Source organism: Macaca nemestrina, chromosome X (assembly GCF_043159975.1).
Source record: "Macaca nemestrina isolate mMacNem1 chromosome X, mMacNem.hap1, whole genome shotgun sequence".
Taxonomy (NCBI): Eukaryota; Metazoa; Chordata; class Mammalia; order Primates; family Cercopithecidae; genus Macaca; species Macaca nemestrina.
The window spans coordinates 1,061,627-1,079,713 of record NC_092145.1 but is presented as its reverse complement, the minus strand read 5'-3'; the positions used below and the strand labels follow the sequence as shown (position 1 = coordinate 1,079,713).

General features: G+C 40.7%; 2 protein-coding genes across 6 annotated transcripts in view; both read right to left on the bottom strand.

Annotated features, from left to right (window-relative positions):
• Positions 1-2,804: 2,804 nt before the first annotated feature.
• LOC105468356 (small integral membrane protein 9) lies at positions 2,805-10,635 on the bottom strand. The gene is made up of 4 exons (XM_011718458.3): positions 10,497-10,635; positions 8,654-8,894; positions 7,475-7,604; positions 2,805-2,959 (listed from the first exon to the last, which is right to left on the bottom strand). Exons 2-4 carry the CDS (start codon positions 8,793-8,795, stop codon positions 2,932-2,934), a joined length of 300 nt encoding a protein of 99 aa, XP_011716760.1. The 5' UTR covers positions 8,796-8,894; positions 10,497-10,635; the 3' UTR covers positions 2,805-2,931.
• Positions 10,636-13,140: 2,505 nt separating this feature from the next.
• LOC105468354 (coagulation factor VIII) overlaps positions 13,141-18,087 on the bottom strand; it is a 200,953-nt gene continuing 196,006 nt past the window's right edge. For all 5 annotated transcript variants that reach the window (XM_011718453.3, XM_011718452.3, XM_011718455.2 and 2 more), the window contains one exon: positions 13,141-15,632. In XM_011718453.3, coding sequence (XP_011716755.2) covers positions 15,477-15,632 — 156 coding nt within the window. In that variant the 3' untranslated portion in view covers positions 13,141-15,476. The remainder of the gene's footprint in view (positions 15,633-18,087) is intronic.

Here is an 18,087-nt window from a genome sequence, read left to right as displayed (position 1 = left end):
GTGATGGGAGAAATACTGGAACAAACAACAAAAGAACCCCAACAATATGATTACTGAGTCCTCTAATGGTAAGGAGAAATTAAGACCAGCTGACTGTTAACCGTAACTTTAGCCAAGACAAAACTCCAATTCAGCTTCTTACCTAGGAGTGGGTCTCAGGCTGAAGACTGCTCTCTACCATCCCAGAAGCAGGAAAAAACTCTAACTCACCTTCCCTGTTGGAAGTGAGCTCAAATTCCAGAATGCAGTTATCTGCCTTTCATTGTCATGGAAGCAGGAAAACTTGCCTTCCTTGTTGGAAGCAAGCAAAACTCCAGAAAAGTAGTTGTACAGCAAAATGAACTTTAGATCTCAACCAAATTTTGGGAGATGAGGGATTCTCTGGAGGGAGAGGAGCTCCCAGGCCTCAGCAAATTGTTCTATTGGTTTGAGCTCAAGTTGGTACCAAGTACTGATAGGAGATTTGTCAAAGGTCAGGGCCACCTCCACTCAGTCTCTTTGTGGTCACCAAATGTGTACCTCGAATATCTGAGACACGTCTCAGTGAATTTAGAAAGTTTATTTTGCCAGGGTTAAGGACATGCACATGACACAGCCTCAGGAGGTCCTGATGCCATGTGCCTAAGGCTTGGTTTTATACATTTTAGGGAGACATGAGACATCAATCAGTATATGTAAGATATGCAATGGTTTGGTCCAGAAAGGTAGGACAACTTGAAGTGGGGAGGGGGCTTCCAGGTCATAGGTAGATAAGAAACAAATGGTTGCATTCTTTTGAGTTTCTGATTAGCCTTTCACTGAATACACAATTTACATGTGAGAGCAGGAATAGTCACTTATGTTTTAGTCTGACTTTGTGAAACAATAGGGCAAAGGAAGCAATCAGATATGCATTTGTCTCATGTGAGCAGAGGGATAACTTTGAGTTCTGCCTGTCCTTTGTTTACAAGGAATTTCTTCATGGGCAAATTGTGAGGAAGGTATGTAGCTTTAAAAAAATATATTTGTAGTTATTTTATATAGGAGGCAGGTTTGCCTAATGCACTTCCCAGCTTGACTTTTCCCTTTGGCTTGGTCATTTGGGGGAGATTTATTTTCCTTTCAATCCATCAAGAAGACATAACAACTGTAAATATATATATGTGTGTGTGTATATATATATATATATATATATATATATATATATATATATATGTATGCACCCAACATTGGAGTAGCTAAATATATAAAGCAAATATTTACAGAACCCAAGGGAGAAATTGACAGCAACACGGAGACTTCAACACCCCACTCTCAACAGTGGACACATCATCCAGAAAGACAGTCAATAAGGAAACATTGGACTTAAACAAAACTCGAAGTCTTTTCTGAGTTCACCTTGGCTTTCTCTGTAGTAAATTCCTAATCTCCTGCAGTTTTCTCTAGCTCAACAAATGACAACCCCATTCTTTCATTTGCTCAGGCCAAAAACCTGGGAGGCATCCTTGAAGCCTCACTCTCTCTCTCTCATCTCATCCAAATCCTAATCAAATCCCATCTGCTCTCCCTTCACATCCCTCCTCTGATCTAAACCTTCTGTTGGCCCCTGCTATGGCCCCCAGGAAGAGCCTAAATCCTTTCAATGGCTCACAATATCTGCTCTGCCCCTCGCTTAATCTGGTTTTTCTGCTACCACTCAAATATGCTAGGGATGCTCTTGCCTCAGCACCATGTGGCTGTTTGAAGGATCTGAATCCTCACATTAGCATGGTGGCTCCACAAGAGCTGGGCGGAGGGGGGAGGGGGGGTTAGATAGTGCCATTGCACTCCAGCCTGGGTGACAGAGCAAGACCCCATCTGTTTGTTACCTGTCCAGTATCTGTCTCACAGTAGGTGATCAACAAGTGTCTGTTGAATGAATGATTTCAAACTCAGAACAGCAAAAAGGAAAAGCAAATTAATATATCTATTTTTTGAGACAGGGTCTTGCTCTGTCACCCAGGCTGCAGTGCAATGGCAGTATCTCAGCTCACCGCAGCCTCCACCTCCCAGGTTCAAGCAAGTCTCCCACCTCAGCCTCCTGGGTAGCTGGGATCACAGGGGTGCGCCACCACGGCCAGCTAATTTTTGCATTTTTAGTAGAGATGGGGTTTCACCATGTTGGCCAGGCTGGTCTCCAACTCCTGACCTCAGGTGATCCACCTGTCTCAGCCTTCCAAAGTGCTGGGATTACAGGCGTGAGCCACTGCACCTGGCCAATAATTTTTAATAATATTACCTGTATTACATTTATAATACTGAATAAATAGAAACACCTTAAATAATTATTACATAGGGAGGTGGTTAAATGACTCATGTCATATCCACTACATTAAAAAAATCTCATGTTTAAATTAGTTTGGGAAATGCTATATATTATACTCACTTGTGGAGATTAATATTAGCCTGTTAAAAGTTCTTAGAAGTCCTGGAGCAAAGAAAAATAGGTTTAATGTGTTTAAATGTGTTTAATCCAGCATTTCCCAAACATAACTGACCACAGGGCCCTCACTGTTTTGTGACTTTTATTAAAACGAACTATTGTTTCACAGAACAGACTTTGGAAAACTTGTAATACATATATAGAAAAAAATTGAAGGGAGGTACATCAAGATGTTAATGATGTTTATTTCTGGGTGCTAGAATTATGAAAACTTACTCTTTTCTCTGTATTTCTCAACTTTTTTTTGCAATAAATATGTGTTACTATTATAATCAAAACAGTAATAAGGATATTCACATTTTAAAATTGCAACTTTTGAAGGAGAAAATGAAGGCAAAGATAATTCAAGTTGGAAGACAATTTAATTTTAACTGATAGATACTTCCTCATTTTAAGCAGATAGCAAATACCCCACTCTTTTGGAGTCCAACCGGAGAGACCACATGTGCCCTGTTGAATCTTCTAGTTCTTCACTGGACTGGGTCAACTACAAGAATGCTGGGAAAAGAAGATAAAATGGTAAATGCTCTGCACAGAGTTACTATGTAATTATATCCCTTTTTCAAAGATTGGATTTTTCACCACTTTTTCTCTTAATATGAACCAAATAATTCCATACAAACAAAATGCTTTGATGAAAAAGCAGAATGTGTTTCCAGTACAGTGGGGCTTGGAGGTAGTGGTATAAGTATGGTTAGGTAGTTTTTCTTCTTTCGTTTTTAAAGTATCTTTTTAAAAATGAACTGACCAAACAAGATAGCTCGTTGTAGAAAGATCAGAAAGTGCAATTAGATGGGGAAAAAAAAGTTAACACCACCACCAATAATAATAAAACAATCTACTCACTACCACAAGGAGATAACCAATGTCTAATACTTCGGTAAGGTTCTTAGAGGCTTTCCCCCTATATGATTAGTTTTTAAAAAGAAATTAGACTAAACTATGTATCTTCTGTTATAATCTGTTTTTTCCACTCAATGATATTTCATGAATATCTTTCCGTGTAATTATTCTTAGTACTCATTGTATGAATGTGCAATGCTTTCTTTAGCCAGCCCCAGACTGATGGACATTTAAGTTTTCATTTCTTCACTATTGAAAACCATACTAAAAATTCCTTGTACACATATCTTTGTGGACTTGTTAGAGCCCGTCAGTCCTCCTGATTGCCACCTCTGCTTCTGGAATGCTGGGAGATTAGCCAAGCTTTCATGTGCCTCAGGTAATAAGCAGCTAGCTTAAGCCTTCATTACAGCTGCAGCTAATGGTATATACAGGTGAGTATAGAGGAGGAAGAATGAGGCACAGAAAGACTGCAATCCTCACTGTGAAATGTCTTAATTAAAAATCAACAAGTATTACTGAGAGTCTACTATGTGCCCAGTACCAAGTCCCAATTTTTCCTGGGAATTGATGTGTCCTTTATGACCACAGACTTCAGTCTTCTTTAATTCCTGCAACACTTAAAAAATTATAACTTGACCAGACTCTGTGACTCACGCCTGTAATCCCAGCACTATGGGAGGCCGAGGCGGGTGGATCACGAGGTCAGGAGTTGGAGACCAGCCTGACCAACATGGTGAAACCCCATCTCTACAAAAAAGACAAAAATTAGCCAGGCGTGGTGGCGCGTGCCTGTAATCCCAGCTACTCAGGAGGCTGAGGCAGGAGAATCGCTTGAACACGGGAGGCAGAGGTTGCAGTGAGCTGAGATGGCGCCACTGCACTCCAGCATGTGTGACACACTGAGACTTAATCTCAAAAAAAAAAAAAAAAAAAAAAAAGAAAAAATTATAACTTTTTCTTCTGTTGGATTATTTTGGTTCTCTTAATCAAAGAAATCATTCTGTGCCTCCTATATCTACCATTTCTTCTCTAATCTTACTTTCACCAAACCGTTTAATACTGCTTGCCTATGTAATCCTGTTTTGCATATTTTCTTTCATATTTTGTACCAATGTCTCTCTTTCTTCATGGTTCCTCATTTTGGTGATAGTTTTACTTTTTGTCTTTTACATTTTTCTTGGGATTTTCCATCTAATTTTCATCTTCTCCTTTTGTTTTAGTATACCTTATCTGCCCTGTTTTATTTCTGCATATAGCTTTTATTATTATTATTATTATTATTATTGAGGTCTTGCTGTGTTCCCAGGCTGGTCTCGAACTCCTGGCCTTAAGCAATCCTCCCGCCTCAGCCTCTCAAAGTGCTGGGATTACAGGCATGTGCCACCATGCCCGACCTTAGCTATTATTTTATATTTTGTATCAAATGTTTTGAATTTATGGCAATATGTTAGTACACAGTTTTTATCTGCCCTGAGATATTTTTCTAGTGAGTATTCCTCATCTGCCATTTCTTGCTTATATGTTTCTTGTCTTTTCCATACAGTAACTCAGTATAGATCTGGTGCTGTTTCCTGTTGAATGAGATAAACTCTTACTGGACCAGTGATTTACAGGAGATTTGCACAAGTCACCAGCGCTATACTTTAGACTAACAAATTATCTTCATGATGCTGAGGTATGTGTAAGCTCTTATAGCCTTTACTTCTTTCCAGCCAAGTGAGAGCAGCAGCTGTAGGTCTGAGCATAAAGAAGTTTCAGACTTCACCTTCTTGCCTCAACAGACTGCTTCTTAAAAATATGGCTTGCCTATATGCTTATTCATTCAAATTTATCTGTTAGGCTTCTACTTGGTGCCCATTTGGGTCCAGAAATGTTTCTTTCACTAGTTAGCTTGCTTGTTCCCAGTAAGGGCTTATTGGCTTTTCTCTTCAGGTTAAGCCATCTACTTCAAAGAAGGAATTATTTTTGTTGGCATATAGTCTGCCTTATCTTCACAGAAGTCCCTCTGAATGTGCATGGTTAACCAATACTTCTGATGCTTTTGATGCAGCTTACCTGCCGACCACAGTTTGAGTAACAGTGACTTCAAAGATGTGGAACCAGACATATCTTATTTGAGTTCCAGCTTCCTTGGTTGGTTACTAGGTATGCTATTCAGGGATATTCAGCTGCTATAACGGTCCTGAGGTCTTAGTAGCTTAACACAATAAAATTGATCCTTCACTCATGACTCATTCTGATGTAGGTTAAGTTCTCCTCCATGAGGTGATTCAGGGATCCCAGCTCCTTCCATCATGTGACTTCACCACCTTAGAGTCCTTCAGTTGAAGCCATGCATATGCGAAAGAGAGAGGTAGCATGGACACATGTGCAAGACATTTTATGTCATACATTCCTTTTGCTCGTATTTTACTGGCCAAATCTCAGTACTGTGGTCCCAGCCTAGTTGGAAGGAAGGTTGGGAATATAATGTTACTCTGTGCTTGGGGAAGAAGGAACAGGATTGCTGAACAAATAGCCAGTCTCTGTTACAGTCTGTCTTTCTGATCATCCAGTATCTGTTTCACTTTTCTTTTCATATGTGGAACACAGCCACCCTGTCATGCATATGGAAATATTCCACCCATATTTCTGCTTGAGAAAGGCCTTATTTCCCTAGCTGCTGAGAGTGTTGTCAGCAGAGAGCCTCTACCTGTTAGCTCATTCAGAGGCTGCCTCAGCTGCAGAGAGCTTCCATGTACTTTCTGGGAACAGCCCACATCCAGTGAATGATCTAGGTGGGGTTAGAGAGGTCCAGCCATTTCAGCCATGTGGGACAACTCTGATGGGGCTGACTGAGTCTTTGTTGGGCTTGCAAGACAGTTTGATTTCTCCCTTCCACCCCATATCTTCCACAGGCGTTGATCATTAATAATACCCTGAATGCCAAATTCTGGTCTCCCTGTCTACTTTCAGAATACCTGACTTGTGGCAAACCCTTTCCTCAGGACTAAATCTCATTTATCACTGTGTCCAGCTCAAAGTCCAGAGTATCTGGTGATGCTGAGTTCTCTCAAGTCTGGGGGTGGCTCTGCTTGGTTAAGTGATCTGCTCCTGATCTCTACAACCCAGAATAACGATGGAACAGGAAGAGGATAAGCACCATAAACATTCCTATTTGAAAAGAGGAAGAACGAGAGACACACAGCAGTCATTGCTCTGTGGCAATCCTGGAGTCCTGGTGGGTAGGCATCGATTAGACCCAAATCCTGCTTTCAAAGGGTGGCTCTGTGGCCCTTTGTCCGTTCTCTGGGAGGCTCTTCTGATCCATTATTCTTCTGAAGCAAATGTTGGGACCTTCAAAGCTGGTGTCCTTCTTTTTCATGGAAGGTTGGAGGCCTAACTATTGTTCACAACTGATGGCTCATTTAGTTCTGGCTTATGGTTTCTCTGGCAATAAGCTTCTCTCAAAAGCTTAGCTGATATCTAATCTATTTGCCTCCAATCAGTTCCATGTGCCAGTAACCACATCCAAGGTTGCTTCCTAGACACAGTTCTTGATCCTGTGATCATTTCGAGGTTACAGGAGCCATAGGTGATGCCACACCCTTGATCTGATCTTTATCCTCAGCCACTTTCCTTAGATTTTTGAGCTCTTTTAATTGCTTTCTTTCTCTGTCTTTCTAGCAACCAGCACACAGACAGGCAAGTAGTCATTTGTCGGTAAATACTGACTGAATTAACAAAATTTAGCTCAACTATTTTGTTTTCCTCAGGATTCTTTTGGCTTCATATGACTTATGTAGATAAATATTATGGTAAATTTTGAGGAAATTGAGAGCACAGCTAATTATATATTTTCTATGTATAGTTCTTGAGCCACAGGGAAGAAAAATTAGGAGTTAATAAAGTTGATAAAAGAAATGACCAGTTGTAAACACTGGTCATTAAATGTGACCTGTCAGTCATTGGTAACAAATGGAGCAAGTTGGAGGAAATGAAAGAGAAAGTAGAGAAGACATTTTAAAAAGGGGTTGCATGACCTTTCACAGTTTTCCTCCCAGAATTGAATTTCTTAAAACTTTCCCTTAATTACAGATATGCAGGCTGGTGAGCAACCTGTTTCTGTTCCCGCCCCCCTTCACATTCCCTCTCTCCTCCTCGTCTCTTCTTCCCGCAGAAGCTTACGTGAAGCAGCAGAGGATCCCCATTAGTGCTGAGGTGAGAAGAAAAGCAACAATGGCTGCTGGAGGTAAGGCACTCTTGATAAGTTGCCATAAGTAATCCCTGAAGTTGTTCAGCCAGGACCTGTCATTACCTGCAGAAAGAGCATAGATGTTCATTGAGGAGAGGTCAAGTAAATGATAGGGCTGGCGTTTGAATCCAAATTCAAGTTCAAATAGTTGTCCCAGATATCATGTTCTTATAGTTGTCCAGAGCCCATATCCTAAACTACTTTGCTGTGCTGGCTGTAAGATGTTCAAAGGGCAAACATTTTGTTTTTAAAGTATCCTTAGATGGATATAATTTTTTGCCTCCTTGTAAGTCAAATAGGATCAATAATTGTTGTTTCAGATACCTTAAGGGTTGTTTCGAGTATATTGGGTACTTTTTGAAAGAGAAGCATGAATTGATAACAAGAAAGTCTTTACTAAAGTGTTGCTGCCTAGAGTATATCTCTGGGAGTCCTGCAGGAGGCTAAGGGGAGGGAGTATCCCAGGAAGAGAAAGGAGAAGGCCACCAGCCCTAAGAGCAGAGGAGGAAGGGGCCAGGGAAACTGGAATAAGGACCTCTAGGGGGAGTTTGCTGATCAATGTAAGGCTCGGGCTGTTGGGTCTTTTCATTAGCAACTGGGGGAGGAAAGTACAGTGCTTTGACCCTAAAGAAAGAAGTAGGGGAAAATGAAAGTGTCTGCAGCATGGAGTTGAGAGGATTCACCACTAACCAGCAAGACACTTGAATAGCATGTTGGAACCTAGATTGTGGATCAGTGGACCATCAGGTTTATTGTCAATTTCACCTCCTTTGTCAAGTCTTTCCTGACCCCTCCCCAAAAACAGTTTAAATTATCCCCTTGTCCGCTGGGACATTGATCATGCTCCACGGAAGGTTGGCATCTATGGCTTTGTCTGCCTATCCGTGAGCTCCTTCATAACAGAGGCTGTTCAATTCCTAATCCATGTAGTTCAGAAAAGGACTTGGTACATAGTAGGTAGGTTAATGCTTGTTGAACTAAATTGAACCAAACCAGAATAGTTTGCTTTCCTATGAACATTCTTTTTAAACATGAAATTCATTTTACCTGACCTGAAACATGAATCTTAAGTCCTATGAAGAAAGGAACATTCATCCTAACAGCAAACACACCCCCTGAGCGTGGTTTCGATCCTGTTTTTTCTTGTATTCCCAAGGCAGACAAAGGCGAAGGAGAGGAAGCTACTGTCTCCAACAAGAGGCAAGTTAGAGAGCATAGCAGAAATCCAGTTAGCAGCAGCTTCTGGGGTTCCATGGACGCCCGCCTTCAGCTGCGGCTGAGGAGATGGTAATCCTAGCTCACTCCGCCAAGGAGAGATGTCTTTGTCCGTAGCTCTTTCCACAGAAACTTTGTCTGAAAAGTTAGACAATGATGGTTTAGTTCATATTCCAAAAATCTTCTCACCATTATGAACTCCTGAAAATGGTCAGTTTCCAAAGCAAAATGTATCCCCTCCAAGAAAACAAAACAAAACCTCTATCAGGTCAGATACCTCACATTCCCTCCCACCCCTGATACCTTTTCAATCGTCCCCAAGTCAATTAGTAGAAACTGTTTCATCTGTTCAGGCCAAAAAAAGTATATTCACATTGTTGTGCAACAGATCTCTAGAACTTTTTCAACTTGGAAAACTGAAACTGTAAACAGCTCCTCATTAACCCCTCCCCTTCAGGTCCTGGTAACCACCATTCTACTTTTTGTTTCTATGAATTTGACTACTTTAGATACCAAATATAATAAATTTCTATATATCCATATATTTTTAACTCCATAATATATTTTATATATTCAAGTAACAAACTTTTATATTGCTTTAAAAAGTAAATGTTTGTTTAGGTTTACATATAATGACTCTTCTTTTTCTTTCATACACTTTATCCATCAGAAGTGTCTAGTCACCTTTACTCACAAAACGTATCCAGAATCCTGCCACTTCACACCACCTCCACTGCTACCTACCATCATCTCTGTCTTTCTGCTTCCATCCTTGCCTCCCTTAAGCCTCTTCTCCAGTGAGTGGTCAAAGAGATCTTGGTAAGTTGTAGGTCAGATTATGTCCTAGTTACTGCTGACCACATATCCTACCAGTCTCCTCTTGATCATCACTCCAACTTAGCCTCATTTCATTTTGAACAAGCTAGGCGTGTTCCTACCTTGGGGCTTTTTCACTTGCTTTTCCCTTTCCAGGGAATGCCTTTCCCCCAGGTATTCTCAGAATTTATTCCCTCACCTCCTTTGATTACTCAAATATCACCTTCTCAATGAGGATTTTCCTTAGATCCCATTGTTAAAATTGTACCACCCTCCTACAAACTTCCTAATTGTCTTACCTGCTTGATTTTTCTCCAAAACCTCATTAGAACCTAGTAGAATATATTTTACTTTACTTTATTATATGTATCTCCTGAATATAATGTAAGCTGTATGAGTGCAGGGATTTTTGTCTGTTTTGTTCACTGCTAAACAGTACCTAGCACATAGGGTATCCAGGTGCTCAATAAATATTTTTTGAATGAATGGTGACTTTTGGCGGATATTGTTCCCACCCGTTTTTCATTTACTACGTCCAACTAGATAAGCTGAAAAAGCTGAATCCTCCCGTTCTCAGCCATCCTTGAAGTTAGGCTTGGCTATGTGACATAGCTCTAGATAATGAAACATAAGGGCAATCTGATGGGTAGCTTTTGGGAAGGCTTTTTGCTGTCTTGATAAAAGAGATGATGCTGCCTTGAATGTTGTTTAAGAAATGTTGCCTGAAGTTGCTCTGACAATTTCAAGCCACTAAACTAACACCTGTAGCTCCTCACCTCTGGACTACATGGTATGAGAAAAATATACTCTTATTTGAGCCATTATAATTTGGGCCTCCTATTACTTAAGACATTTATAACTGATACACTCACCTACTGTTTGCTAGGGCTTAAAGAGACCCACATCCAGTGGGAAACCACTTACCTGAAGATGGACTTAGCACCACGGAATTCAAAGAAACCAGTGGAATTAGGCCTTAGTCTTTAGAGAGCAGAAGTCTTCAGAAGAAGCTGGTCAGTCTTCTCCTTAGGTCTCTGAAGTTCCAAATAGAATTCCACGACTCCTTATGATATCATCGATTACATTTAACTCTCCCCCAGTCTCCTTATTCGACAGCTAAGCACACAGACATCAATTTCTGTCTATGTATAAACATCTGTGTTATACCAAAACCCATCCTTACAGTAGTTGTATCCTCTTAGGCTTGAAGAATTCTAAGATATTTTATTCACCACATGGTATCTAACTATGCCTTATAATAACATATATATAGAACTTCAATAGATGGTAAATATGGCATTTCATATTGGGAAAAAGACATTATTTAATGTGATGTTGGGTGTGAGCCCTTTGCCATGCTATGCAAAATAGAAATTCTAGATGGATCAAGGACTAAACAAAAATAAAATCATATATAAAATATGACATTTTCTGTCATACTTTTATGATAGAAAATTCTATGAGTGGATATTTTTATAATCTTGGTGCAGAATAAGCTACTCTAAGCATGTCATAAAACCCAAAGCCATAAATGAAAATACTGATAAATTTATAACATAAAAATGTAAAGCTTTCATATAGCAAAACATTGTTTAAAAAAGATAAAAGATTAATGACAAATTAAGTAATTTCACAGCATATACGACAGACATTCAATTAAGATTGTTAATGTACAAAGAACTCTTATAAACTAATTTAAAAAAAAATAGTTCTGGCTGACGCCTGTCATCCCAGCACTTTGGGAGGCTGAGGCAGAAGGATAGCTTGAGCTCAGGAGTTTGAGACCAGCCTGAGCAACATAGCGAGATCCTGTCTCTACAAGACATTTAAAAATTAGCCAGGTGTGGTGGTGCACGCCTGTAGTTCCAGTTACTCTGGAGGCTGAGGCAGTAGCCTGCCTTGAGCCTGGGAGATTGAGGCTGCAGTGAGCTATGATCATGCCACTGCACTCCAGCCTGGGTGACATGTGGGGCTTATAACCTAGATGACGGGTTGATGGGTGCACCCAACCATCATGGCATATGTATACCTATGTAACAAACCTGCATGTTCTGCACATGTATCCCAGAACTTAAAGTTTAAAAAAATGCAAATCAAGTCTAGGCAACATAGCAGGAGCCTGTCTCTACAAAATATAAAATATTTTAAAAATTTAAAAAATAATAGTTATCCATAGAAGAACGGCAAAAATGGTATCTCAGTTAGGGGTCTATCAGAAAACAGGGCTCCCAGGAAATACATAAAATGAAAGTTTTTGTAGAGTCCTCCAGTCTCTCCCAGTTTCTTGCTATGTCATGATAGAAAATCATGGAGTGGCTTGACCATTCTGTGACCCAGCCAGCAGGCCTGAATGAAAATTGGGACCTTGAACATTCCCAGGCACTGATAAAGGTATCTAGGTTGTGACCCAAAACACTGAAAAAAACTGGAGGATCTACTTCCAAGATGGTGCACTCACATGACTATTGCTAGATGACCAAAAGTCCCAGCTTGCCTGGGACTCAGGATTGGCTTCATGGGAGTTTGATCTATGCCGGTCCACAGGGCCTCACACCCTGAGGGGCCCTATGTTTTGTTTGCTCTGATGTCACTGTCTTGAAATTCTTAATAATTTTATCTTTGATCTTGTGTTTTGTAAGGGAAGTTTAATGAGACCGCCTATTTCATCACATTCGTTTTCCCCTCCCCACTGACTTTGTTAACATTCTTCTCCCTTTGAGTCTCACTGAACTCCAATGCATTGTGGGTCCACTGGAATGTTATGCTCATGGGCATTGTGTACATTCTTTGCTATTCTATTTGCACATAGTGTTTACAATGCATTTTTACATTGTGGTAAAATTGTAGTAAGAACACAACATGGTATCTGCTCTCTTGACACATTTTTCAGTGCCCAGTATGGTATTGTTAGCTATATGCACAATGTTGTACATTAGATCTGTAGAACTTAATTCATCTTGCATAACTGAAACTTTTTTTTTTTTTTTTTTGAGATGGAGTCTCACTCTGTTGCCCAGGCTGATGGAATGCAATGGCATGATCTCGGCTCACTGCAACCTCCACCCGCCTCCTGGGTTCAAGCAATTCTTGTGCCTCAACCTCCCAAGTAGCTGGGACTACAGGCGTGTGCCACAATGCCCAGCTAATTTTTATATTTTTAGTAGAGATGGGATTTCGCCATGTTGGCTAGGCCGGTCCCGAACTCCTGACCTCAGGTGATCCGCCTGCCTTGGCCTCCCAAAATGCTGGGATTACAGGTGTGAGCCACCATGCCCAGCAGCATAACTGAAACGTTATGCCCATTGAACAGAAACTCCCATTTCTCTCTCAGTCTCTTTCTCTCTCCATATAAGCTGTTCGCCTGGATTGAGACTCCATTTCTGATTTATTTTATTCAGCCTCTCATGAATTAAATCATTTTTACTCTGAGTTCAATTTAATCTGGTTTTCTAACTCACTAATTTGGTTTTCTAGATTGTCCATCTTGCTATTCAGTGCCCCTATTTGTTTTACAAATATCAGTGCTCACATTTTTATTTCCAGTGTAAAAACACAATTCTCAAAGGCATTTGTTTGTATGTGTCAATGTTTTATTTAACTCATTACTGAAGAAACCAGCAGGAAAATAAAAGAACTAGTTCCATTAACATTTGAGAAATAGAGATGTATATAGTCAATGGGAAAAGAATGCCAAAACAAGATTGCCAAGTTAAACATAACAGGAAATAAAACCATATCACCTTTGGGGTTAACTCTTCTACCGGGCTATAAAACAAAACAACTTATTCATTTCTGTAAGTTAGCCTCTAAATGTTAAGAACTTCACAGGGCTATAAACCATTTTCACCTTTATCATTTGTGGATTGTGACCATACTGTGACAGCTATGTTATAGTTTCCAAAGCAGTCAGCTCAGGGTCAAGCAGGATTATTAGAAAATACTCCAGCATAGAAAATAAGTAGCCATTCTTTTGCCTTTTCTCAGATTGGGATCCATTTTTCTTTCATATTAGGATCTCCTATTTTCAAATTGCCCTGGGTTGCAATCTTCAGATGCTTCCTCCAACTGCTCTATAACTTATCCTTGCCTCCAGTCCCCTTTACTAAATCAGGAGATTCTGTGTAGTCTTAGTGATGGGGTCAGGCAGATGGAAGGAGCAGTAAACCCTTCGCAATATTATTGGGGTGGAGGGCAAGATGGGGAATCCTACTGTGTGGTGACATGGCAGGCTGGAGTGTTTTTTCAGTTTTCACCAGTCCAATTTTCTTCTGACCTCCTTGATACTTCAACTATGTAAGTGGGACTCTAGTTTTCAGTCATGGTATAAAATTTCCCATTACATTTTTGTTGTGTTATTTTCAGCAGGAAATTAGTAGAGGGAGAGAGTAAACTGAGTGCATTATTATAGCACAGTAAGCACTCATAGGGCAGACTATGCTGTTGTTGTGTTGTGTCACAGGGCGAACCTCAAAGCTGGGGTTCAACTTGAGAAGTCACATAGGTTATTGGCTTTGCACAGGAAGGAACTCAAGAGCGAGCTGACAGACTTAAGTGACAGCAAATTATTAAGACATAAAAGAATGAAAGGTTGGCTACTCCATAGGCTGGTTGGCTATTTTTATGATTATTTCTTGATCACCTGCTAGACAAGGGGTGGATTATTTATGAGTTTTCCAGGAATGGGGTGTGGAATTCCTGGAACTGAGGGTTCCTCTTCCTTTCAGACCATGTACAGTAACTTCTGGATGTTGCCATGGCATTTGTAAACTGTCGTGGTGCTGGTGGTAATGTCTTTTAGCATGCTAATGCGTTATGATTAGTGTATAACGAGCAGTGAGGACCACCAGAGGAAGCTTTTGCTGCCATCTTGGTTTTGGCAGGTTTGGCCAGCTTCTTTACTGCATCCTGTTTTATCTGCAGAGTCTGTTGAACTCCTATCTCAGGGCATGTGCCTCTTAGTACAGCAGATGTCAACAAAATTTTGAACTGTTTGCTATCAGTTCCTTTTCTTCCTGTCCCCCCAGGATTCATTATGGAAATTTATGATTTTTCAAAGAATTTGCTAGATCTTTAGGACTTTATGTGGCACTACCTCAAAGATTTAAAAAATCCATCTGCATTTATTACAAAGTAGGCCAAATACAAAATACAAAGTTTGTATCTCCTATCCCAGATAACCATGGATTTTCCTCATATTTTAACAGAAATATTAAATATATGTCCTTAGAAGCCTATCATCATCATCATTTTCTTTCTTGGCCATCACAAATTTCAAGAAGACATAGTTATTTTGTTTCAAAGCTTTCAACAATTCCATCCTCCTGACTTATTTTTTATTGGTCAGAGTTAAGACCAAATGGTTTTATGTCTACATCTTTCTGAGATTAAATCTATGGACACTCGTCAGAAAAATGCACATTTGCATTTATACAGAATGTCCCATATAATTTCAGGAAACTTAGGGATTCTTGAACCCTATCTATAATTCTTAGTTTAAGACTGCTAGTTTTGGAGATAAGAATGTGCCCCTCATGACTAAATAACATAATTATGTCTATGTGTAAGGAAGCAAAAACAACTTTTTGCCTAGTTACATTGGAAGGAAGGAATAATCTGGGAGCAGCTGCAGAAAATAGGTAAGAGTTAAGTTAAATTGGATGCACCCTCCTGGCCCCCCACCAAATAAATGCAGGATTAATGATAGTTAATTCGGGAGGCTTCAAGGCAGTGTCTGCTAGGACTGTATAGTTTAAATACATAGCAAAATAATGGGGCCATGGACAATGTGGGGCAGGAAGTAAACCGAAGGTCAGCACAAAGGTAGAAGGCAAGCCAGGAAGGGACACTGCCCTGGAGCTGAGGAGGGAGGGGTGCGGGCACTGGCAGGTGCTGCTGTGGCCACTCTCAGTAGAGCTCCTGTGCCTCGCAGCCCAGAACCTCTATCCTCAGGGCAATCTGGTGCACCCAACTCTGGGGATGAATTCGAAGGTAGCGAGTCAGTAACGGTGAGTCTAGAGAGTTCACCACAGGTGTGAAGGAGTCTTGATTTCCCTGAAAAACCTGAAAGAGGAAAGATAGCATTTATTGATTGTCTGACAGGACAGTGGTCACTGCAAAGCACAGATGCTTTTCTCACTTCTAGTTGTTTCCAGTAGTCCAGGATTAAATCCTGGAAGATGACTAGATTACTCTGTCCCATGCATCTGGGACATCTAGAATTAAGAGCACCCTGCTTTGGAGGCCTTCACTCTAGCTAGGCCTTATATCTAGAATGTTCTCACCCACTTTCCAAACCTCGGTGATATTAAGTGCTTTGTCCCGGGTCACACACAGCACCTGTGTTGGATCATCTGGAGATGAGAGTCAGGCTTTGGCCAGCAGACTCCCTTGTCAATGCATTTGCTGTGGCAAGAAGAGTACACAGTAAGAGCTCAGAAAATGGTAGCTATCATTATTAGTTAGATAAACTGGTTTCCCACATGTTGGTGACAACTTTAGAATGATAACGAATGCAACACAGCAAGGCATGCAATTTAATGTGGCTGGGCAACCTTGGCAGGAGGGAATACAGAGAGAAAGAAGTGGGAAGACAGTCTAAGACTCAAGGCATCTTGCTACTCCAGGACTTTGGAGCAAAGGCCACCTATAACTGGGTGGATGTTTGGGAAAATGAAGATCCGAATGTTCAAGTGTGTAATTCAAGGCAACTCTAAAACCCTGTGGGTTTTGTGTGGATTCCGAGGTAAACCTACAGAAGAAAGTCCAGCCAAATGGTGAGAATACGCAAGAGTCTTGGAGAAAAAGGAACAGAATGAAGGTAATGTCCTACCATAGTGCATGCTCTTGCAAGGACAGACACCATGATATCCTTAGGATCTCCTGAGGCAGTTTGTGTGTAAGGAGGCAACTTGCCACCATACCGGAAAGAAGTGGTTAAATAGCAACAAAAGGGCTCCTGCTTCCTGGGACTATTGGGTGACATTTTCCTCTAACAATCCTGGCATCTTCAAGTGTGGTGTCGGTTTAACTTCAGATTCCAAATGGGAAGAGACTTTTCCTGGCGAATGCACTGTAAAGTAGCACTGTGTTCCTACAGAGAGTTTAGGTATCAGAACAAAAGAAGTTTGGGCCATCTTCATTAATCTAGCTACATGTCCCCCCTAGGTTCCCAACCCTGGCTGCTTATTGGAATCGCCTTTGGAGCTTTTAAAAAATGATGCATGGGCTAGCTCCCTGCCCCCACCCCCCGGGGAGAAATGCCAATTTAATTGGTTTGTTCCCACCTTGGCCCCCTTATTCTGGTCTCCAAGCTCTGCCTAATATAGCCCCAGCCCAAGTCTCTGATCTATTCTCCCACTGCATTCCTCCTATTCTACTGCATCGCAGATAAACTAATCTTTTAGTTTCTCAACAATGTCAACTCTTGTTTTATTTAACATGAGAGCCTTTGTATATGTGATTCCCTCTGCTTGGAAGGCTCTTACCCCTTCTGTTTCTTCTTTTATCCATGTTTTTTTACCCTTCGGGTCTCAGTTTAAATACTACCTCTTAAACTAGGCATAGTGGCATGCCCCTATAGTCTCAGCTACTCAGGAGGCTGAGGCAGGAGGATTGCTTGAGCCCAGTAGTTTGAGACAAGCCCAGGCAACATAGCGAAATTCTGCCTCAATTTTTTTTTCTTTTTTTGAGACGGAGTCTCGCTCTGTCGCCCAGGCTGGAGTGCAGTGGCACAATCTCAGCTCACTGCGAGCTCCGCCCCCCTGGGTTCACACCATTCTCCTGCCTCAGCTTCCCGAGTAGCTGGGACTACAGGTGCCCCCCACCAGGCCCTGCTAATTTTTTTTTTTTTTTGTATTTTTAGTAGAGACGGGGTTTCACTGTGTTAGCCAGGATGGTCTCAATCTCCTGACTTTTCCTAACAATTTGTGGAGTGAGACTTTGAGATCATGCAAATATTCTGTTTCACAACAAGCTTTTATCCAATGGTATTAGCAACCCTTAAAGTTCTTTACAAGTATTCAATAGTATATTGATGGTTGCAAACTGATTTTCCAATTATGATCCATTACCCTCATTATTCCTTTTGATGCTCAAATTGTCTCAAATCTAGCCAACAGGAAGCCCTTCGGGCCAGTTGCTGTGTTCTTTTCCCATGATCCCATTTATCTTCTGGCACATCAAGATCACCAAGATCATCTAAGATCACCTGGCAGTTTCCTTGATCCAGCCTTGAAAAAGTCATTTCTCTAGGGAGCTCAGATTCTTTTGAATGGAAAATGGCAGTTAGAGACCAAGATTTGGGCATGCGATGGGCTTGTTATTACTGCAGTGTAATTACTTCTAGATTCCTTCAGCGAACAGTGCTAAGAATATGCTTTTTTAATTCCTAAGTTCTCACTGACACTTCTAATTCAACTCTAACATTGTTTTTGTTAGTATTAGATTTCTAGGGCTACTGTAACAAATTCACTACACACTTGGTGCCTTTAAAACAAAATAAATTTATTCACTCATC

Bases quoted from the DNA above. Each gene is read 5' to 3' on its own strand.
- LOC105468356 (XM_011718458.3), bottom strand. From the start codon at position 8,795: ATGGAACCCCAGAAGCTGCTGCTAACTGGATTTCTGCTATGCTCTCTA. The intron at 7,605-8,653 runs GTGTGTTTGCTG...CTCTTTCTGCAG, and splicing joins ATCGAAACCACGCTCAGGGG to GTAATGACAGGTCCTGGCTG. The intron at 2,960-7,474 runs GTAAGCTTCTGC...TTCTTTTCCCAG, and splicing joins GGGATCCTCTGCTGCTTCAC to CATTCTTGTAGTTGACCCAG.